Source organism: Pteropus medius, unplaced genomic scaffold (genome assembly GCF_902729225.1).
Source record: "Pteropus medius unplaced genomic scaffold, Ma_sr-lr_union100, whole genome shotgun sequence".
NCBI classification, from domain to species: domain Eukaryota; kingdom Metazoa; phylum Chordata; class Mammalia; order Chiroptera; family Pteropodidae; genus Pteropus; species Pteropus medius.
This window is the reverse complement of record NW_024354499.1, coordinates 5610482-5634697: the sequence shown is the minus strand read 5'-3', so window position 1 is coordinate 5634697 and position 24216 is coordinate 5610482. Positions and strand designations below refer to the sequence as shown.

At 36.0% G+C, this 24216-nt stretch overlaps 1 protein-coding gene across 1 annotated transcript; it reads left to right on the top strand.

The window, feature by feature from the left end:
• The first annotated feature begins 1172 nt into the window (after positions 1-1172).
• On the top strand, positions 1173-22955 carry DUSP11 (dual specificity phosphatase 11). Its single transcript, XM_039852784.1, has 9 exons — positions 1173-1451; positions 2909-2984; positions 5736-5867; positions 14559-14682; positions 18088-18148; positions 19843-19889; positions 20166-20241; positions 20480-20653; positions 22263-22955. The coding sequence occupies exons 1-9, from the start codon at positions 1192-1194 to the stop codon at positions 22456-22458; spliced, it is 1146 nt and encodes a 381-aa protein (XP_039708718.1). The 5' UTR covers positions 1173-1191; the 3' UTR covers positions 22459-22955.
• The last annotated feature ends 1261 nt before the right edge of the window (positions 22956-24216 follow it).

Sequence of the window (24216 nt, the reverse complement as noted above, 5' to 3'; positions counted from 1 at the left end):
AATTTGAATGTGCCTAATTGTAAGTTTGCAAAATGTGCCTTGCTAACTTATGTCTTTACTTTCTCCAAACAGCAATTTACTAATATTGACCATTTTTAATTGTTTTCAGAACTGTAAATGCTTGTATATCTAAAATTGGTTGTAATATGGCTGTCCCAGAAATGTAAAACGTAGTGCTCTTTCTGCCCATTTGTTCACTCATTTATTCATTCATTCATTCAGTAACTCTGACCTTTCTGACTCTCCATTTACTCAGCTCAAATGGTTGTGAAGATTACTAACAGTATAGGTAAGATACTTTCAGAAATTAGAAGCTGAGAAGTAAAAAAACACACAAAAACATTTGCTATTATAATTATATACAGTTTAGCCTGGAAATTAGTACTCTATTCTGCCTTCGGACCTACTGTAGGACACGCTGTCCTTTGCTCTTTCACTTGTAGCAGAATTCAGAGTTTTTCTAACAGGTACAAATCCCTATGTCCGACACTGTATGGAAATATTAGACTTGAGCTCCACTCTTATTTCTCTGTTATTTTTTGTATTCTCTAAAATGTAAATACATGCTATCATCCTCTAGCATGATACGTGGCACCTGATAGGAACCAGTAAGAATTTCATTGTGAGTGGGAGTGTAGATTGATACAATATTTTTGGAGGGTAATTAGGCAGTATCTTTCAAAAATTTGTTTGCATATCCTTCATCCCAGCCATTCTGCTTCTAGGAATTTAGATATATTTAAGGATGTTTACATTGCATCGTGTTTGTAACAAAGAACCAAAAAACTGAAAATGGTACTTATAATCAGTGGAATACTATTCAGCTATTAAAAATAATAGAATGGATGTACACATAAATCGGGAAAATCTGTATCCAAGATATATTGTAGCATATGTATAATATACTGCTTTTGTATAAAATAGAGAATACATGTGTATGTACAAATATTTATATACAATATAGAATAAGTGTGAATATAAGCCCTTGGAAATATCTAGAATAACCACACAAGAAACTGTAGGAATAGGTGTTAACTTTTCATTCCTTGTCCTGGAGTATTTGAATTCTGAAGGGTATGAACGTGAACTCATCGACCTGTGCCTCCTGCTGCGGGCTAAGGAAGGCACTGTAGCCACCACAGTCCTATTTATTAATCAAGCTTCTCAGCCAGCCGGTCTGATGACGTCATCATGAAGAGCGGTGGCGCATGTGCAGTGGCAAAGGAGCCTGGGAACTGCGTGGGTTGCTGCCTAGGTGCTTCCTGTCTGCTGTCTTGTTTTGGCACCGAGGGAGTTGTTCTGGCGTCTTTGGTGCTCTTGGCATTTGGTGGGCGGCATCTTGGGGCCCACATGAGCCAATGGCATCGTGCCCGCGGTGGTTGGGGCCAGGGTCGCGTCTTTTCTGGACGTTCTTCAGCCAGGAGGAAGGGCGGAAACCACATCCCGGAAAGGTAATATGCCTCGGCCCCTGGACATAGCCCTTCGAGCTCGTAGCTCTTGGGCCCGGGCTTCATCTCTTGTGGTCTGCCTGCTACTGCCGCGCGCTTGGCCCGTCCGTCCCTTGCTAGCAGGTACTGACCCACTCGCCACTCCGCCCACAGTAGCTGAAACGGACCGTCTGTGATGTTCGGATTTCTCTTATCCTTTTAAAAGAGAGGCTCTGGTCATTGCCTCTCTGGTAAAATGCAGAGGGACTGCTTTTTAAGGTGGGACCGTCAGTGTTGGGGATACCCTTGAATTGCCAAAATGGAGTCCCCCCGAATTCTTGAAGCTGTGTTGTTTTGGCACTGAAAATGTGAGTAATAACTAAGTTTGAGTGAAAAAACCCACCAGTACCGCCGAACTTCTTACCGAAAAAGTTGGTTTGTATTGGTTCCAGGAATCACAAGGGGCGTACTGTTGCTTCCTAACCGGTCTTATTTGAAATACCTATTTTTATAGGTTCAAATGACTAACTTTGAGGTTGCTCATATGTTCAGTGAACTCTTCTTTATTCCTTGAGACCTTTCTTCATCTCATACCTCATTAAGTCTCCTTCATTTACTCTCCTGAAAATCTTTTCAATCTATCACCTCCTTTCTGTCAGCATCTTAATACAGACGTTGCCTGATTTATTGCAGTGAGGTCCTAAGTAGTGTACCTATATTTGCTCATTTCCTTCCAATCCATTCTTCACATAAGAAATCTTTGTAATAGGCAGATTGGACCATTGCTCATAAACGTCGCTCAAAAACATTGTTTCAAGGATAAAAACAAACTCTTTACCTTGACCTTTAAGACTGTGTGGTCTAGAATCCTTTCTGCTTCTCCAGTCCCAACTTGTGCCAGTTTGCCCTCACTTTCTATGCTTCGGATATGCTGAGTTAACTTTAGTTAGTTCTAACTTATCCGACAGAAGTCAGCTCAAATATTACTTTTCACTGTGACTCCTAGAATTAGGTGAAACTTACAGTCCCTTTTCTATCTGGTTTTCTTTTAAAACATCAACTTGAATTTCCCTACTGATTGAATTTGATGGAATCAGTTGTATGAGTACTAAAACTTAAGTGAGGGAATTTAATTTAAACTATTTCAGTCAACATGTGGGTATTAATGACACGTTCATATTTAGGACCAAGCTTGATTTTATCAGGGATACAGAAGTTCTGCTATCTCTGGTTTTAGATATGCCTTATTTGTTAAGACCTTTGCCCTGTTTTGTTGCCTTATGTCTGTTTTTAAGATGGGGAAAGAGGAACAAAGGAAGTACAGATTGTTAACTAGGTGGGGTTGAATTAATGGAGCAGCAAAATGCAGAGAAAAGAAGGGACCTACTGTGTGAGCTGTGATTTCCCTTTTCAGGGAGTCTTCAGTCTGTGCAGGGAGACAGGCCAACATAAAATTTGGCTAACAAAAAATGTATTAATAGGTGGAAGGACTATCTCCCAGTTGGACAGCGGATGCCTGGGACTCGTTTTATTGCTTTCAAAGTTCCTTTAAAAAAGGTAAGCAAAAGTTAATTCAGTATTCCTTCAGAAATCTAAATTAACCATGTAAAACACTGATTCTCATTCCCGTTACACTCCATTTTCTTTCTTTATAGCAAATACTTTGTAATACACCCTTTACTATCCTGAAATGAAATTCGTAGATAAATACGACCTACTTCCATACTTAGTTTTAAAGAAAAAAAATCAGTGTAAGTATAATATGAAGACTAAATAAAAAATTTATAATGAAAAATTATTTATTTTATGTTTCAGTATGTAAATGTTTAGGCATGACTATACTGGAAATAAAGAAGTAGTTACTTGCACCAGGAATGCCAAAACTGCAAATAAATACTGATCTAAATGGGTTATATTACTTTAGTGGTAGGAGTTTCCATGGCAGTGAACAGCTCTGAGTAGACTGCCAAATAAAACAAAGTACAGTCTTCATTTGTTTAGTAAGGTGATTGCTATCCTGGAAAATCCGATGTACATTAAAACTGTGTAAAAACCCTTTGTTTCAGTTGTGAAATGGAGTTAGTTTCTAAGGCTTAGATAATTATGAACAGTTTTTCACCTATGTGAATGTTGAGTAGGACATTCAAGAGTCATTCAGGTATGAGACACATTTGTAGGACTTCTGAATTTGGCCAGATGTCTAGCGTCTATGACCCCAACCTCTAAGTGTCAGTAAGACCCCTTTGCTTGTATTGTCATAACCAAAAACAAACAAACAAACAAACAAACAAAAAACCCCTGAATCAGCAAGGTCAAAATTTCAGCATGAAAACTCTGAAAATTGTGTTTTTGTTTAAACTAAGAAAGGAATAAGTGGGGAAAGCATTTGACCAATATAAATAAGATGAGAAGAGATTCTATGTCTCAAACTGCCCAGCATAGCATGGATTAGCATCAGGGAAAGCACACTTTGAATTTATTGGGAATTTATTTAATTTGTGACTTAGGTCAGGGTTCCTTTTTCACTTATATGTCAATTCTGCATCTCTAGTCTTAAAAATTAGTCATTTCATAAAGATACACATATGGTTCTCATTCACATCCACCAACACCAAGCATACTGTTTGACATATAATAAATACTTATCAAGTCTTTGTTGAATGAATGAATGGATTCTTACCCACATTTGCAGTTGCTGTGACATTTCTCCTTTATTCCTCCTCTTCTCTATGCAGTTGTCCTAACTCCTCAAGTCCCTACTCCATGGCCTCTAAAAGTGGATTCTTGAGATTTTACAAGAGTCCCTGCATAGCTCATGCCTGAAAGTACATCAGCAAGAGAGAAAACAGACTTCAGTTTCCTTTCTTCCACACAGCCACAAATCTTTACTGTATGATTTCATAAAAAGCCTCTTCTAGCTCTGTATACTCAAGTGATTTTATTCAGTGTTGGGCTTGTTTAAGGTACCATAATGAGAATGACAAAGCTGTATAACCTCTCCCAGTGCAGTCCCTATTCATGCAGTATACTTACACTCATGGCAGTGAAGTGTGGCATTGGTTTCCTGTGTGTTTATGGAAGTCACTCAAGGAAAAGCATTCTCAATACTTAACAGTCACTACTCCAGCACACTGGAATATAAAATAGAATACGTTAAATGTCAAATAAATGCCATGGCAAGAAATACCTCGGAATTCTCAGGAGTGGGAAATAATAACAGGGTTAATCAAGGAAGGCTTCCTAAAAGGTTGTGACTTTTTTAGTTATCTAAAGTTAGTTGTTTAGATAGCTAGAGGTGATAATTGACCCATCAGCTCCAGGTCTTAAAGAAACTGACTGGAAAGATTGTATGTCTTGTAATTAATTTACTCTTCAAAACTTACAATATTATGCAAAAGACTCAACATCATAAATCTGTTAAATCTTCGTAAGTTATAAATTTAACAGCATCTGAAATAGGCTGATTCTAAAACTCATATAGAAAAATAAACATAAATAGCCAGGAAAATTCTGAAAAAGAATAATGGTGGAAGGGAGTCATCTAGCCCTACCAGATATGAAGCCATATTAGGGCAGTGAAAGTGTTGCTATAAGGGTAAATACATGTCATACATAAATTGGTCAGAAGTTTTGGAATTACAGCATTAAGAGTGACTCAATGTAAAGTATGGACTTTAATTGATAATGATGCGCCAGTGTTGGTTCATTGATTCTAACAAATGTACCACACTGATATGGAATGTTGATGGTGAGATAGGCTGTGTGGGGTGAAGGAGAGAGGGTACAAGTTGTAACTTCCTGTACTTCCTGCTCAGTTTTGCTATGAACCTAAATGTGCTCTAAAAACTAGTCTGTTAAAAAAAAAAAACAACTTGCTGGCACTTGAATAACCAATGAGATCAATGGGACAGAATACATAAATAAGTCAAATATGTTAAGAATATTTAACAATAAGGCCCATTCTTCGTATGTATAGACATTCAAGGTGTATTTATAAGTGCCTATATATAGGCATTCCACTTGGAGCTGAAGATACAGTGGTGGACAAAATAGATGTGGTCCCTGCCTTCTTGGAGTTACAGTCTGGTTAGGGGACCAATATGAAACAAACACAAACATATAGATGTGAGCTTATTTTCTTCCCTCCACTCTGGAAGAGAGGATTGTAATATAACTTGTAAATTTCAGAAACGTGAAAACATTCCTTTGAATCTCATTGTATGTTAGCATCACAAGGCTTGAATAAATGAATAATAAAGGATTTTAAGCACATCTTTGCTATTTCTTATTATTTCTTCTCTCTGACAGAGTTTTGAAGAGAATCTTGCTCCAGAAGAACGTTTTTCTCCCTTGGATCTTTTTGACAAAATTCAAGAACAGAATGAAGAACTTGGACTGATTATTGACTTAACATATACTCACCGCTATTATAAACCAGAGGTAAATAGAAACCTTAATTGAAAAGGACCTTCTGTTTGATACTATAATAATTCATAGTAATTAGTAATTATCACCTTATGCTAAGGCGAATCCAGGTTTTTAGTGGGTAATACTTCAAAAAGGGAATCAAGTGGTTTCTTTTGTTACACCTTCCTTTTTCTTTTCTTTTTTCCTTTTTCTTTCCTTTCCCTTTCCTTTTCCCTTTCCCTTTCCCTTCCTTTTCCTTTCCTTTCCTTCCTTCCTTTCTTTTAAATTTATTTAAATTAGTTTCGAGTATACAGTACATTGGTTAGACGTCTGTATAATTCATAAAACGATCCCCACAGTTGCTCCCTCCCTCCCCTGGCCCTCCACCTAGCCATCATATTAATGCTAACTGCATTCCCTATGCCATGTTCTCCATCCCCATGACCAACTATCAACTACTAATTTGTACATTTTTAACCCTTCACCCCATTCTCCCAGCCCTCCAACCCCCCTCCCCTCTGTCTGTCACCAAATTGTCCACTATATTTGTGAGTCTGTTTTTGATTAGTTTGTTCTTTTTGTTCCTTAGAGTCTGCATATAAGTGAAATCATATGGTATTTATCTTTCTCTGACTTATTTCACTCAGCATAATAATCTCTAGGTCTGTCCATGTCATTGCAAATGGTAGGATTTCATTTTTTTTTTTTAATGGCTGAGTAATATTCCATTGTATATATGAACCATAATTTCCTTATCCAATCGTCTGTTGACAGGCATTTAGGTTGCTTCCATATCTTGGCTGTTATAAATTGTGCTACCATGAATATTGGAGTGCATAGATCTTTACAAATCATTGTTTTGGTTTTCTTTCGATAAATAACCAGAAGTGTAATTGCTGGGTCAAAAGGTATATCTATTTTTAATTTTTTGAGAAACCTCCATACTGTTTTCCATAGCAGCTGTACCAATTTGCAATCCCACCAACACTGTATGAGGGTTCCCTTTTCTCTGCATCCTCACCAACACTTGTTTATTGGTGATAGCCATTCTGACAGGTGTGAGGCGATATCTCATTGTGGTTTTAATTTGCATTTCTCTGATGGTTAGTGACCTTGAGCATCTTTTCATGTGTCTATTAGCCATCTGTATTTCCTCTTTGGAGAGGTATCTGTTCAGGTCTTCTGCCCATTTTCTAATTGGATTGTTTTTTTCTGTTGTTGAGTTGTACAAGTTCTTTATATATTTTGGATATTAACCCCTTATCAGATGTATCATTAGTGAATATCTTTTCCCATTTAGTCAGTTGTCTTTTTGTTTTGTTGATGTTTTCCTTTGCTGTACAAAAACTTTTTAGTTTGATATAGTCCCATTTGTTTATTTTTTCTTTTGTTTCCCTTGCCTGAGGAGGCATATCTGAAAAGAAATTCCTGTTAGTAATATCAGGGAGTTTACTGCCTATGTTTTCTTCTACAGGTTTTATAGTTTCAGGTCTTACATTTAAGTCTTTAATCCATTTTGAGTCTATTCTCATATATGGCGTAAGAAGATGGTTCAGCTTCTTTTTTTTTTTGCATGCATCTGTCCAATTTTCCCAACATCATTTATTGAAGAAACTGTCTTTACCCCATTGTATATTCTTATCTCCTTTGTCATATGTCAAGTGAGTGTATAGGCGTGGATTTATTTCTGGGCTCTCTATTCTGTTCCATTGATCAATGTATCTGTTTTTATGCCAGTACCATGCTGTTTTGATTACTGTAGACTTGTAGTATAGTTTGTATCAGGTAGTGTGATACCTCCAACTTTGTTCTTTTTTCTCAAGATTGTCATGGCTATTTGGGTTTTCTTATGGCTCCATATAAATTTTCGGATTCTTTGTTCTAACTCTGTGAAAAATGCCATTGGTATTTTGATAGGGATTGCAATGACTTTATAGATCGCTTTGGGTAGTATGGCCATTTTAACCATGTTGATTCTTCCTACCTATGAACACAGTATATGCTTCCATTCATTTGTATCTTCTTCAATTTCTTTTTTCAGTGACTTATAATTTTCTGAAAATAGGTCTTTCACCTTCTTGGTTAATTTGATTCCCAGGTATTTTATAGTTTTTGATTCAGTTGTAAATGGGATTGTTTTCTTAATTTCTCTTTCTGAAGGCTCATCATTGGTGTATAAAAATGCCACTGACTTCTGAATATTTATATTGTAACCTGTTACTTTACTGAATTCATTGATCAGGTCTAACAGTTTTTTGGTGGAATCTTTAAAGTTCTCTACATATAGTTTCATGTCATCGGCAATTAACGAGAGTTTTACTTCTTCCTTTCCAGTTCGGATGCCTTTTATTTCTCTTTTTTGTCTTATTGCTGTGGCTAAAACTTCCAATACAGTGTTGAAGAGGAGTGGTAAAAGTGGGCATCCTTGTCTTGTTCCTAATCTTAAGGAAAATGCTTTTAGCCTTTCTCTGTTGAGTATGATGTTAGTTGTAGGTTTGTCTTACATGGCCTTTATTATGTCGAAGTATGTTCCTTCTATTCCCACTTTGCTGAGAGTTTTTATCAGAAATGGATGCTGAATTTTGTCACATGCTTTTTCTGCATCTATTGATATGATCATATGGTTTTTATCTTTCGATTTGTTAATGTGATGTATCACATTAATTGATTTGCAGATATTGTACCAACCTTGCATCCCAGGAATAAATCCAACTATCAGCCTATAGTTTTCTTTTTTTTGTAATGTCTTTGGTTTTGGAATCAAGGCAATGGTGGCCTCATAAAAGGAGATAGGGAGCCTTCACTCTTCTTGAATTTTTTGGAATAGTTTGAGAAGAATAGTTGTTAATTCTTTGAATGTTTGGTGAAATTTGCCTATGAAACCATCTGGTCTAGGACTTTTGTTTTTTGGGAGGTTTTTGATTACTGATTCTATTTCAGTGGTGGTAATCAGTCGGTTCAGATTTTCTGTTTCTTGACTCAGTCTTGGGAGATTGTATGTTTCTATGAATGTGTCCATTTCTTCCAGATTGTCCAATTCGTTGGTATATAATTGCTCGTAGTATTTTCTTATGGTCCATTTTATTTCTGTGGAGTCTGTGGTTATTTCTCCTCTTTCATTTCTGATTTTATTTATTTGAGTTCTCTGTCTTTTTTCTTTGATGAATCTGGCTAAGGGTCTATCAATTTTGTTTATCCTTTCAAAGAACCAGCTCTTGATTTCATTGATCTTTTGTATGGTTTTTCTAGACTCTTTATTTCTCCTCTGATCTTCATTATTTCCTTCCTTCTATTCACTTTGGGCTTTGCTTGCTGCTCTTTTTCTAGTTCTTTTAATGGTAGGGTTAGAGTGATTATTTGAGCTTTTTCTTGTTTCTTGAGGTAGGCCTGTATTGCTATGAATTTCCCTCTTAGGACTGATTTCACTGTGTCCCATAAATTTTGAGTCGTCATGTTTTCATTTTCATTTGTCTCCAGGTATCTTGATTTCTTCCTTGATCTCATTAATAACCCATTCGTTATTTAGTAACGTGTTATTTAGTCTCCATGTGTTTATGTATTTTCCAGTTTTTTTCTTGTAGTTGATATCTAGTTTCATACCATTGTGATCAGAGAAGACGGTTGATATAATTTCAGTCTTCTTAAATTTATTGAGACTTGTTTTGTGTCCTAACATGTGGTCTGTTTTTGAAAATGTTCCATGTGCACTTGAGAAAAATGTATATTTTGCTGCTTCGGGTTAAAATGCTCTGAAAATATCTATTAAATCCATCTGTTCTAGTGTGTCTTTTAGGCCCATTTTTTCCTTGTTGATTCTTTGTCTGGAAGATCTGTTCATTGGTATCAGTGTGGTGTTAAAGTCTTCTACTATTAGTATATTCCTATTGATCTCTCCTTTTATGTCAGTCAATAATTGCTTTATGTATGTAGGTGCTCCTATGTTGGGTACGCTTATGTTTACTAGGGTTATGTCCTCTTGATTTATCGATCCCTGTATCATTATGTAGTGCCCATTTTTGTCTCTTATTATAGCCTTTGCTTTAAAGTATTTTATTTGATATAAGTATTGCTATCCCGGCTTTTTTTCATTTCCGTTTGCATGAAATATCTTTTTCCATCTCTTTACTTTCAGTCTGTGAGTGTTGTTTGATCTGAAGTGGGTCTCTTGTAGACAGCATATGCATATGTTTTCTTATCCATTCGGTTACCTTATGTCTTTTGATTGGAGCATTTACTCCATTTACGTTTAAAGTGATTACTGATAGGTAGATTGTTACTGCCATTTTATTATTCATATTTGTTATTTTTATTTTCTTTTTTACCCTTTTTTTTTTATGGAAGACCTTTTAACATTTCTTGTAATGCTGGCTTATTGGCGATGAATTCCTTAAGCTCTTTCCTGTCTGGGAAGCTCTTTATCTCACCTTCCATTTTAATTGAAAGACTTGCTGGGTAGAGTATCTGTGGTTGTAGATTCTTATTTTTCATAACTTTGAATATTTCTTGCCATTCCCTTCTGGCCTGCAAAATTTCCATTGAAAAGTCAGCAGAGATTCTTATGGGGGTACCCTTGTAAGTAACTAGCTTCCTTTCTCTTGCTGCTTTTAAGATTCTTTCTTTGTCTTTGACCTTTGGCATCTTAATTATAATGTGTCTTAGTTTAGGTCTGTTGAGTTCCTCTTATTTGGGACTCTGTGCTTCATGAACTTATATGTCTAATTCCTTTGCCAGGTTAGGGAAGTTTTCTGTCATTATTTCTTCAAATAGATTCTCAATCCTTTGCTCTCTCTCTTCCTCTTCAGGTACTCCTATGATCTGGATATTTTTATGCTTCATGTTGTCCCAGAGGTCTCTTAAACTATCTTCATTTTTTTAAATTCGGTTTTCTTTTTGTTGTTCTGATTGGGTGTATTCTGCTACCTTGTCTTCCAATTCGCTGATTCGATCTTCTGCTTCATCCAATCTACTGTTGAATCCTTCTAGTGTATTCTTCATTTCAGTTATTGTATTCCTCATTTCTGTCTGTTTTTTTTATGGTTTCTATGTCCTTTTTTATGCTGTTGAGGTTCTTATTATGCTCATCCATTCTCCCCAGAAGTTCATTGAGCATCCTTATAACCATTATTTTGAACTCTGTCTCTGGTAGGTTGCTTGCCTCCATTTCATTTAGCTTATTTTCTGGAGTTTTCTCCTGTTGTTTCATTTGTGGCATGTTTCTTTGTTTTCTCATTTTATTAGCCTCTCTGTGTTTGTTTGTATGTGTCAGGCTTGGCCAGATGGCCTAATGTGGAAGGTGTCTTGTGTGGCCCAGTGGTGCACTCTCCCTGATCCCTTATGCTGGGGCCTCTGGATGTGATCTTTGGATTGTGTGTGATCTTCTGTTGTTGCCAAGCCTTTATTGTTGTTAGTAGATCAGTGGATGGGATCAGTGCTCAGGCTAACTAATTGTGGGAATTGGCTGCACCCACAGGGTAAGAGTTGTTATGTGGGGGCTGACCCCACTGAATGGGATTTGCCCTAGCAGGCTTGTGTACTTGTTGCAACCACCCTTTGTGTCTATCACTAATGGGACTAGTCAGGAGTTGCTCCGTTGTGATGCGAGCCTCCAGATGTGTTAGTTTTGTGGCCCCTTGGTAGGGCCTCTCCTGTAGGCCAAGATCAGCCACTGCTTTTGATTGCTCAGGGATACCCAGTGAGAACTACAAAGCGATCCGCAGATGGTTGTTGCTTATGCTGTATCGGCTTTAATGTGGCTCTTTTATATTATCAGACGTAGGTGTTATGATCCGTTGGACTTCAGGTGATTCTCCATGTTGATTATTTTATAATTTTGTTGTAATTTTAATACAGACCTGAGGGGAGATGAACCCTGCTTTTACCTAGTCCACCATTTTCCTCTCTGTCTCTGTTACACATTTCTAATTGCTGTCTCAAAATGAAACTAAAGACATGATTTGAACTCTAATATTTGGCAGTAGGCTCCATATGTGCTTAAGAAGTTCTTTAAGCTTCCATGTTCTATATTTTGAGAGTGAAGTAAGCTTTTAGTAAGAATAGTCATAGTTTAAAAGAAAGGAATATTCATTATGTCTTCAGCACTTATTTTAAGCAGTTGCCTGAGCATGTGTAAGCATCACAGTAAAAGACAAGTTGTTCTCCAGGTTGTATGCTTTCTTTTCCTAATATCTTTTGATGTAATACAGAAACCTATATATTCTGTTGGCCTGTGTGACATGTCAGTGGGAAAGAATTGTCCTCCTTCTGACCAGTTCCACCACCTTGGGAAACAATAATACTTAATGTTTGTTAATATTTGTTTAGCAGTTTGCCATTTAAAAAGTACTTTCACATACCTTAAGTTAGTTAATCTGCACAAAAATCCTTTGCTGATGAAGTCGTAGTAGTACTGATATCTCCTGTTGAATGCTTCCTCTATACTAAGCTCAGGATAAATGATTACAATTACTAATTTTTCAGGTTGTGAAATCGATACTCAGAAAAAGAATTAAAATTTGAACTCAATTATTACTCTTTTTTATTGTAAAATATATATAAATAATAATTATCATTTTAACCATTCATACATGTACAATTTAGTGGCATTAAATACATTCACAGTGTATGTAACCATTACCACTGTCTATAACCATAAATTTTTCATTATCCTCAACAAAAGCACTATAACCGTTAAACAATAACAACCTCATTTCCCTTCACCGCAGCCCCTATTTTCTGTCTCCGTGAATTTGCCTATTTTAGGTACCTCATGTAAGCGGAATCATACACTATATTTTTCTGTGTCTGGATTATTTCACTGGACATAATGTTTTCAAGGTTCATCCACTGTTACAATATGTAACAAAATGGCATTGCTTTTTATGGCTGAATAATATTCTCAGTGTGTATATGTCATATTTTGTTTATCCATTTATGGATACTTGGGGGGTTTCTACCTTTTGGCTTTTGCGAATGATGCTGGTATAAATATTGGCATACAAATATTTATTCAAATACCTGCTTTCAGTTCTTTTAAATGTATAGGTAGGACTGAAGTTGTTGGATCACACGGTAGTTCTATGTTTAACCTTTGAGAAACTTCCAGAGTGTTTTCCAGTGTCTTCTTGTTTTAAAAAATTATCATAAATTTTAAACATATACAGAGGTAGACATAATACTGTGAGTGTTTGTTGTACACCATTGAACTCATCCAGCTTTAGTATCACCTGTTACTGTATTTCATCTATACTTCTACCTGTTTCACCCTTTTCCATATTGTTTTGAAACATTCCAGATATTATATTATTTCACCTGTACATTATTCGTATGTGTATTTAAAACATAGGACTTTTATTCCTTAATGTCATTCTTTAATATTAACTATCCAGTCAACATGCAAATTTGCAATTGTCTTCTACATGTCATTAAAAAATCATTTTTAAGAATTGGAATTCGATCCACATAAGGTCTACACTTTGCATTTGATTATGTCTCTGAAGTCTTATTTAATCAATAAGTTCTCTCTGTGTGCCTCTCTGTCTTTCACTTCTCCCCTGGAATTTTATTTTTTGAAGAAATCAGGTAGTTTGTCCCATATAGATTTTCATGATTGCATTCCCATGTGTTGTTAACATATTCTTTAGTCCTTTTATTGTAAATTGGTTGTTGGACCTAGAGGCTTGATCAGATTCAGGCTTGATTTTTTTTTTCCAAGGTACTTTCGTGAGTGATAATATGTTCTTCCACGGAGATATATAAGTAAATGCCTCTTTCTGTAGTATCAGCAGTCACTGATGATTGATACCTACATCCATTAATTCATTTGGGGCTTCAAAAATGGTGAATTCTTTTGTTCTTTTTTCATTCGTTAGCTGATTATATTTGTCAAGAGAAGCATTCCCTAATTAACTGTTTGGTTGCCCAGTTACAGAGGCATGATAGTTTTCAAAATAATGAGTGGATTTACTAATAGTTTTCAAAATAATGAGTGGATTTACTAATATTCTCCAGTGGTGCCCAAGTAGATTTTATTTTTGTTATTTTTTGTGTCATTATGGACTTTGTTGCAGTTATTTTTATTGAGGCACAAATTGAGGCCCTATCTTTGGCCAGTTGAAACTTCTCAGTTTGGCTCTTGAGTCCTTTTGACATGACATGACATCAGTTGTTCCTACACTATTTCAGTGGTCACACTTAGGAAATGTGTTTTTATGTTTATTTTTAATATAAAATATGTCATAGGTTCATACTGATACTTTTCCATTAAATTCAGAACTATAGGATTTTCATTTAACTTCTTCTGGCTTTTATCAGTATCTACTATCTCCTACCCCAAGAATACCACTTCTCAGTAGTGCCTGGTATTTGCTCTGTCTCACAATTCAAATCCAAGTTCTTCTGGCTCTATTCTATTTAAATCATAGTAGCTTGATGGCCCTTGAAATGTAAAATATTAGGTAGAACTGTTTATACAATATTTTGTTACATTCATTCACATAAATTTTGCTTTCAGTTTTGTATACCTATTGCCTATTCATTCTGCAGTTTTAATGAAAATCAAGTGATACTTTCTGGTTGAAGCAGCTTTGGAAAAAATGGCTCTCATCAGAATTACTGACAAACTAAGTTTATTATAATCTCTTGGTTTATACTCTGGCTCTTCTAATTAATTTTTAATTCTTTCCCTACAAATGAAATAACATAAGTTTTCATGGTTTTGCCTTATAGGACTTACCAGAAACTATTCCTTACTTAAAAATTTATACAGTTGGGCATCAGGTACCTGATGATGACACTATTTTAAAATTCAAATGTGCCGTTAATGGGTTTTTGAAAGAAAATAAAGATAACGGTGAGTTTTTTTTTTTCTCTACCTGAACTTTGGTTTGCATTTTGAATGGGGTTGGGGATTTTTAATATTTTTAATAGTTCTGACATTCAACCTGTTGTGTTTGATAATGTGGACATATCAGGGGGTGCTAATGGAGTAAGGTGTTTTTCCTTTTTATGGTCGCAAATAAACAATTTAGTTTGGAAACTGAATTTAGTGCGAAATATGAACTGAACTAGCTCACTCATCTCTTTTTTTAAAAATTTGAACAGAAAATATGTAATAAAATAAAAATGTTCTTTTGTCTTATTTGTTGGTTAAGAGGTGAGAGTTGGGTGGAAGAAAAGATCAGAATCTCAGCATCTTAGAGTATGTAGAAGAAAGAAAAAAGGCACGGTTTGGAGTGAGATAGACAGCTAGAAGCAGAACAAAATGGAATGGACCAGTGGAGTTGCATCCTCATCATACATATTTAGGATATTTCTGCTGTTTTTCCACGTTGGGTACAAGTAAGGAAGGACACTACCATCTCTTATTCTTAGACTTCAGACAGGAAGAACTCAAAAGGGGTGGTGTTTTCTTGTTCCTGCTTTGAGATCTACCTTACTCTGTTGAAAATAGATCTTAAAAGCTTGTGAATTTTAAGGATTCAGTTGCCTCTTTCTGGCAACTATCTATCAGGAGGAATGTGATATTGCTATATTTTAAGACAAGTATCTTTTTTCTTTGAAAAAGTGTTTGTTTTGCCCTCTTTCTAAATTTAGTTTAAGGAATATACTCTTAAGTAATTCTGACAGGTAGTAAATATGCTATATATATATATACACACATATATATGTACACACACACACACACACACATATATATGTATGTATGTATATACACACACACATACACCATATATATATATATGAATGAACAGGGAGTAGATGGAGATGGGAAAATAGGGAATGGGAGGTGAGAGAGAGATGGGACCAGTGGGTTTTAAGATAAATTTTCAAACTGTAACATGGTCGCTTAATGTAGGTACTAGCTATTAACTATCTTAAGCCTGGTCACAGACCTCCCTTGTACTTTAAAACTTGAGAGGCTGGACTTTGCCTTTGATAAGCACAGCATCTACAGGGGAGGTAAATTATCATTTGTATAAACCATAGTCATAAAAACATTACCTCTTAAGATGTTAGAGTCCAACTGTTGGCCTGCTCACCGTTTCCAGGCTCCTTTGTGGGAAACCATTTTATACAGTGTTCCATCTGTATGAGATCCGTATGAGAACATGAGAACGTATTTGTAATTTTGGTTGTTCACCTGTTACACTGAGTGTTGTCTATTGCGTAGGCTGACCCCCACATTGGTCCTCTGCTTGTGTTATGCTGACTTTACTGTGTCTTGCAGTGCTCCCTGCCATAGCGGTCCTGGGATCTGGCTTATGATCCATTTGGCTACCTCTGCTATACGCCCCTCCTACAGATACCAAACTCACTGATGAAGGGAGAGCCCTACACAGTCCACTCCCTAGAACTGGTAGGGACTCAGAAAATAAATTGATTCAGTAACCACTTGAGAGCCTTTTAGGTTTATGATTAGGGTACAGGGATTCAGAGGTGAATAGCAGTCTTTGTTCATTAGAAATTCATACTTATTTAGGAAGAGAAATGTGGTAATTATAAGACAGTGGGTTAATTATAATAAAAGAATAAATTAAATGTATTGGGAATATAGAAGAGAGATTGAGGAAAGCCTTCCTGAGGAGTCAGTGTTCGAGCTGGGCTGAGTGAAAGAGGATTTTGCCAGAGGATTTTAAAGGACAGCTCAGGTATTGGGAACAGGTACAAAAGGCTCAGGACTTGAATTTGTAGCATGGAGAGGTGGTTTCTGGTGCCACTAGAGAGTAGTCTGAAAGGGCATAGAATTCATATGTTCATTTTCAACAAACATTTATATAACACCTTTGAAGTTGAAGGCACTGTTGTAGGAAGTAGGAACAGGAGAAAGTTCTTGCCTTTATATACTTTACATTCTGGTGGCAGAGAGAGAGAGAAAGGAGTGAATATATGGAATGTCAGATGGTGATAAGTGCTTTGGAGAATAACAAAACAGAATAAAGAAAGAGGTGAGAGAATGTAGTAGGTGATCAGGGAAGACCTGACCGTTAAGATACCATTTTAGCAGAGCCTTCATGGAAAGAAGGAACCAAGCCATTGGATATCTGGGAAGACAAGGCGGGTAGTGTTCTAAAGCAAAAGGAAGAATAGGTACAAAGTCTCTGAGACATGACTGTCCTCAGCATGTTTGAGGAATAGTGAGGAGGCCAGTGCGACTGGAGAGGGGAGAGTGAGTGAGGTCAGAGCAGTAGAAAATGAGATCAGAGAGGTAGGCAAGAAGCAGGAGGGAGGTGTGTCATGTGGGTCCCTGTAAGTCATAGTTCAGATCATTGTGCACTTAGAGTTCAGTTGGAGAGACAGATTGATACTCGTTTATTAAGAGTTCTAAATGCCGTGCCAAACATTTGGGCTTTAATCTATGCAAAATGAAGATTTGTAAGCAAGGGAGCAGCCCAGTCAAGTGTATATTTTAGAAAGGCAATATCTTCCATGTGGAGGATCAGTCAAAATAGAAGAGATTAGATGTAGGGAGGTAGTAATCTAGGCAGGAGATGACAAGTACCTTCCTACCAGACACCATCTAGTCATAGGCATAAATTTTGCAGAGATCAATTACGTGTGGTGGTTTTTATAATTTCTCATAATTTTTTAAAATGATGGACTAAGAAATCCTATTGCATAGTTGGAAAAATCTTAAGATTTGATTCTCGTCTTTGTTCTATTCGCCTGCTGTGTAACCTGGGCTTACATCACCAAGTCTTGCTTTTATAGTTTACCTGAGTGCGTACTTCACAGGACACATAACCTGTGGCAGGTGAGAAGCAGCAAATGAGAGAGGGCATGGAAGCGCCCTGGGAACTCAAGAGTACTACCGAAACTGTACTTTCTTTTTAATATTCAGTATTAAAAGTGAAGGCATTCCATTTGTTTCACTCAGAAGCAAATTTCATTCTTTTTATAGCCTGTTTTTCTTTACCTCCCTTTTTCTATAATTAATTCAGTTACTGATGAACACTCTATATTAAGACAAATGGGTTTGTGTTAATGCATTTTTACTGTTAGTACCTGACCAGGCCTTCACCAGTTTATACTATTGTGTCTAATTGAGGGCTATGCAAAATTTCTCAGAGACAATGAATTTTGACTTTATATTAGATAATTCTTTATAGTATGTTCTTAAAAAACCATACTTCTCTTCAGAGTTATTTTCGGGGTAGTGGTAGAATTGTGGTAACTAATAAATGTTACTCTTCAAAAAATTGTATAAGTTGTTTTTAGGGTATCTACTTCATTTAACTCTGTTTTCTTTGTTTTATAGACAAACTTATTGGTGTTCACTGTACCCATGGTTTAAACAGGACTGGCTACCTCATCTGCAGGCGAGTGGCCAACCCCAAGAGGCAGACCGTGTTTAAGTTGTTTTCTTTAAATAGTAATGTAATCAAGTTGCAAAAATGCAATCAGTGTAGAAATGTATGAAGTAGGAAACAGTCTTGTCCCTCATTTAGATTACCACAATAATAATTTAGTGCCTTTTTTTCAGACTTAAAAAATGCAGCTATAAGCAAATATGTCTAATTTAATAGTATAATATTTAGACATTCTGTTTTATAATTGCATATATGGTGGACATCTTCCTATGAAAGTATTTGGAGACCTCATTCTTTTTAAAGACATTGTTCTTTTGCTTATTGATGAATATAAAGTCAGAAGATTTTGATATAAAACATTGAAATACTGAATATTCCTCTGTGAACACCTTTGAATATATGTGTTATTGTCTCAGAAATAATTTAACTTGGAATGGAACTTCTGAATCAAAGAGTGTATGCCCTTATGCTTTTTGTGGATGTTGCTACAGTGTAGTGATTTCTGTTTGTTCAGAAAATATTTATTGAATTTCTCTTATGTGTAAGCACTATGCTGGATGCTAGCAAAAAAACTTGGGAAACTTCATGAACAAAGAGACTTGACCTGCTCTTTGTGGACTCTAACAGTCTAGAGAGGGAATACCTATTCAAGAATCACACAGATGCATATAGAATTACAGCTCTGACCATACCAAGAAGAAGAGGAACGTGGTACTATGAGAGCATATTAATAGGATTTAACCGCATCATGGAGATTAGAGAAGGTTTCCCTGGGTATGTTTGAGCGGATATCTGAAGGATGAGTAGGTATTAATAGGATAGGGACATTGAGGAGAGAATTCAGGAACAGTAAAGACCCTATAACAGGAAAGCATATGCTCTTGTTGGAGTGATTGGCCAGGGAGGCTGGACCAAAGGGGAAATATGGCATTAAAATGGAGCTGGAAGTATGGGTAGCAGCTAGATCATGGAGGCTTATTTTTAAGGTTTTGGACTTTAACTTAGGAGTGATAGAATATCATTGAACTTTTTTTGTTGAGGGTGAGTGTGTGGAACATAATCAAGTTTTTACATTTTCAACCTGTCATTTTGATATTCAGTGTGAATACACTGCAGGGGGCCAAAGAGAAAACCAAGTAGACAAGTTAGGAGGCTTTTGTGGAAATCAAAGCATGATGGTGGCTTGGACCAGGGTGTAGTGGTCATTTCAGTGGAAAGATGTGGACACATTCTAGAGATATTTAGGTAATATCATTACTATTGATGGTGGTTGAAGATGAGAGTAAGGAAGAAATGGCTGACAGTGATGGTGACTCCTAAGTTCCTGGACCATACTTTCGGTTAGATAATATTTTTTAGATATGATAATAGTATTTTTCCCATTTGTCTTTTGCTATTTGTTGATTCCTGGTAAATACTCTGTCATATTAAGTAAGTTTCTTCTTTCATTTATTAATTAATTTGTTGTATTATAGTCAATAATTTTATTAATAGATTTTCTAAAGTTGAGACATCCTTGCAATCTTGGAATAAAACCTTTTTTGTGGTCATGGTGTATTATTCTTTAATAATTTTTGGATTGGATGTGCTGATATTTTCCTAGGATTTCATATCTATATTTCTAAGTGATTTGAATCTTTTCTGAAAATTATTCATGTTTTTCTTTTTATATATAAATGACTCAAGTTATGTTGTTTTGTTAGATATTTGATTGATGTAGAAGACATGAGGCCAGATGATGCAATTGAATGTAAGTATGAGGGTTATCACTGTTTTTCCCTTTTTATAAAAGTTGAAGGTAGAAATGTAGATGAATTTCTAAAATTTTATGAAAAAAAAAAGGATTTTAATTCATTTGTTCTGATATAAGATAATCTATAGCCAAAAGTTTATGAAGGGATGTATCTGGAAATAGTGAGATATAACAGCCTGCATAATTAGTCAGTGGATTTCAGCTTTGATCTGCTTTCTCTGGAAAAGATTTACTTTTTGTTTAGTTATCTATAACAGTTTTTCTACTTCTTAGTATTCAATAGGTGCCGGGGACATTGCTTAGAGAGACAAAACTACATTGAAGACCTTCAGAATGGTCCCATCAGAAAGTAAGTTGCATTTTATATGTGAGATTTGTGGTAGGAGATCTGTTTTTACATTTAAGTTACACATACCCCTTCTTCTTGTAGCTTGTGTACCTGCTCAGGGAAACCTAAACAAATAGTAATGGGGAGAGGGAGAGACGGGGAGGATGGGATTGTTATTTCATGGGCCGAAATATAGACACTCAATTGGCTACTAAAATTGGAAACCAGTAACACTGTATGTAAAAACATTCTCTTCCAGGGACTGGGATTCCAGTGTGTCTAGATCAGGTGGCTGTCACTACTCGACATGTGTTCACACCACTAAGCACATCGTTAACCGAAGACCAAGAAATAACATGCACTGGGCCCAGGACCACCCAACACCTCCTCGGCATTTCCACTCCCGGACCCAAGACATGCTGCAGTCAGTAAGGTATCTTTGCTTTCCCTTTTTCTAGAATCAAAATAGGAGTGAGTAATGTTATTAATTAGTACAAACATATTATGATAATGGTGAGGACTTGGTGCTTTCTTGCTGATCAGTGTCAACCAGGAGGTATCTTTTGCTCCATATTTTGCATTTAGAGTTGGAAAATCAAGTATAGGGTGGGAAAAGTGTGATTTTTCAGAGGCAATTAGGAATCGGACTTAGAAATTTTCACTGATTCTAAACTTAGTTTAACCCAACAACAATTTGGTGACTGCCAAAAAGGATCCTACATACTTTGGCTACATTAATAGTGGTATAGTTTTCAGAATAAAGAAGGTTGTTATTTAAAGAGGACATAGAAATTACAGGGGAAATAGTAAAATTTCAGTAAAGAAATTTGCAAAGGATTCGAACAGATAAATCACAAAAGAGTTTTCACTTGGGAAATGGGAAAAACAGTTATGATAGCCTATTCTTAGCCTTTTAATTTAGCGATAGATTTTGATAAAGCAGTCCAGTGTAATGGTTGTCAGGCTAGACCTGGATTTGCATCCTGGCTCTGCCATTCACCTACTGTGTGATCTTGGATAATATCTCTAATTTCTACTTTTTCGTCAATTTGATGGAAATGTTTACTTACTCATAGGGATTGTTATTGACTATTACATGGAAGTACTTTAGCACATTGTATGTAAACACTTTCAAAAAGATGTTGGCATTTTTAGAAGATGTAAACTTTTTAAAAAAATATTGCTTGTGTTGCCAGTGGCTTGTGTTGCCAGTGAAAATTGGTATCCTTTTGAAACGTAATTTTAATAGCTGTAAAAATGCTTCTACCTGGTAATTCCATATTAAGACTGGTACTGCAAAATATGGAGAAAGTTAAATTCAGTCATTCAGCACATTTCTCAAACCTCCCTACTATGCATCAGACACTGGACTACGTGCTCAGGATATGATATTACGTGTTCTGAGATGGTAATCCCAGCATTATTTATAGTAGTGAAAAAATAGATAGTAGCTTGCATAACTAACAATGGAAAATAGGTAGGCAAATTATTATGTCTATACTGTGACATTTTATAAAGCCATTGAAAGTGATAGGTCACTTATAGTAAGTGAAAATAATTGGTTATGATTCAGCAGTCAAAAAAGATGCTAGGGGGAAAGAGCAAAAGGAAACATTACCCATTGAATTAGATATCCATTTACTTATAAAGAGAAAGCGGCTTTATATTTTCAAAAATAAATAGCTTATTCTGTCTCATGTCAACCTACCAGACTTGGAGAGAAAGTATCTGATTAGAGTAGTGTCAGCATTTATCTCTTTAGAGAAAGATAGAAAGGCTCCTGGGAACCCGCTGTGTACCGAGACATTACGGTAGGTAATTTAAGTATGTTTTCTTAATTTATCTTCAAAACAACCCAGGAAGATGGAAGGTGTTAATAACTTCATTTTATAAAAAAAACTAAGAAGTCCAAAGATTAAGCAGTTTATCTGCTGAGGTCACACAGATAGAAAACAGTAGAACTAGAGTGTCTATGTATTATTTTATAAAGCTCACTGTGTATTTTTTAAAACTAATAATAGTTTATTACTTTTTGTTTTAAGAAAATGTTCACAGAATCAGAATGTTTACCAGAGAAGTCATAACCCTCCTCCTGGTCCCCCTGGAGAGGACCATTCACAGAGGAGGTACTCTTGGAATGTAAAGCCAAATGCCAGCCGAGTAGTCCAGAATCAGAGATGGTATTCTGGCAGTTACCACGGACTGTCCTATCCAACCTATTGTGGATGGACTGAGTGACACAAACCTATCCTGGAAATTTATCTGGAGACAGAACAGGACTGAAGATGGCTGGGGTGATTTTTTATAAGATCAGGTCCAATGACGTTTATAATCTATTCTATTTCTCCCTTATGTGTTCAAACTTAAGGAAAAATTATATTGATACTTATTAACTCTTTGCTGATAAACTCGCGGTATTTGCAACAGTGAAAGAAGTAATCTGTCCTTTCGGCCTTAACTTTTTTTTAAGGAAGATGTTATTTTATAACAAAGTAATAAAGAACATCCCTTGAACATAATTTTTTTTAATTTAAATTATTTTAAATTCTAACTTTTCTGTGTATTTCCTTTTGACTAGACTTGTGATATGAATGTGTGTATACAAAAAGTTTTAGTCATGTTCTATTCTGTCATGTTCTGTTATTGACCCAATCATTAAGAGTATCATTTTTTTGCCCCTCACTGTTCAAGATTTCTATTAAAATCTACCTGGGAGACAGTCTCTTTGAACCTAATCATTATTTGTAATTAGTTCTGGTCCTTTTATGATTAGAATTTTTTTTGGCAGTCTGTTGTGGGACTTGACCAGCATCCTTTCACTGAATTGTCAGATATACCATCTAAAATAGGAGTGGAGAAACTTTTAGGGATTGGTTGTCACAACTGGGGAAGAGAGATTGATTGATAAACCAGAATGCTGGGCAATTTATCTGACAAGGTATTGGTGTCAACTGGGTAGAACGATTCAGACAACTTGAAAACTTTCATAAGCTATAAAGGTTGCTTACTGAACAGACTAGGATACCTTTAAAGTCTGGGGTGTCTGGGAAGACTTGCATGGCTCCTTGTGTTTTTGCTGCTCTGTTGAACGTAATTTGCTGGGATCTATCTCCGCTTGCCTCTCACAGGGTAATGATGCCTTGACCTTGACTTTTTCTAAATTGTCTCTTTTGCTGGTATATCTCTAGGACACATAGGTAGATCACTTGGAGAGTGGTAATTATTTTTAGCTGTAGAAGCTAGAAACTGTTGCTTAAGTATGTGTCTCACCATCATGACATCATAAGCCTTTGTAGGTATTTAATGAATATACTTGGGTAACTTGGCTTCATTTTTTAAACCCTCTGATTTTGAAAATTTATATCAGAATGTGTGATGTGGTAGTTATTTTCTCTGTTTTCTTATATATAAGCAACATGTGGAACCTGACCCTAAGAAAGTAGTCTTTGATTAGCTCAGTCAAGTTGCTACCCTTCATCTAAGTGATGGCTTATATAGTTTTTCTCTGCTCACCACATTTAATAGAGATATGAGTCTTTATTGCTAAAAGACTGTTCTTGTGGAATTGTTCCCCAGGATACATCATGGGAGCTCGACTGGATAGAAATTGGGAACAAGACAACTGGTGAGGCAAAAAAGAACAAGCAGGAGCAGGTATGGGAATCTAATGAGTCTAATAGTTTTAAGGAATTCCTTGGCAAGCAGTTTCTAGGGAGGACGTTGCCAGAAGACCCATCATATAAGCACTGCCACCTTCCAAAATCCTTTCTTGACCCTATTGTCTCCTCTATCCCTTCCCCCTTCTGTTTCAGCTATCAATAAGTCTTGTTAAAAACTAGTCTCCTTTTGCTGTCTCCTATCTCATTTATTCTTCAGCACGCTATAGTTCTGGCTTCAGCTCGTACCATACCATTGAAAGTTTTCTGGCTAAAAGGACCAGCCACTCCTTTTTCAAAAAGATTTTTAGTGTTCTGTTTAAGCTTTTAAAATTTATTT

Bases quoted from the DNA above. Each gene is read 5' to 3' on its own strand.
- DUSP11 (XM_039852784.1), top strand. From the start codon at position 1,192: ATGAAGAGCGGTGGCGCATGTGCAGTGGCAAAGGAGCCTGGGAACTGC. The intron at 14,683-18,087 runs GTGAGTTTTTTT...TTTGTTTTATAG, and splicing joins GAAAGAAAATAAAGATAACG to ACAAACTTATTGGTGTTCAC. The intron at 19,890-20,165 runs GTAAGTATGAGG...TCTACTTCTTAG, and splicing joins GCCAGATGATGCAATTGAAT to TATTCAATAGGTGCCGGGGA.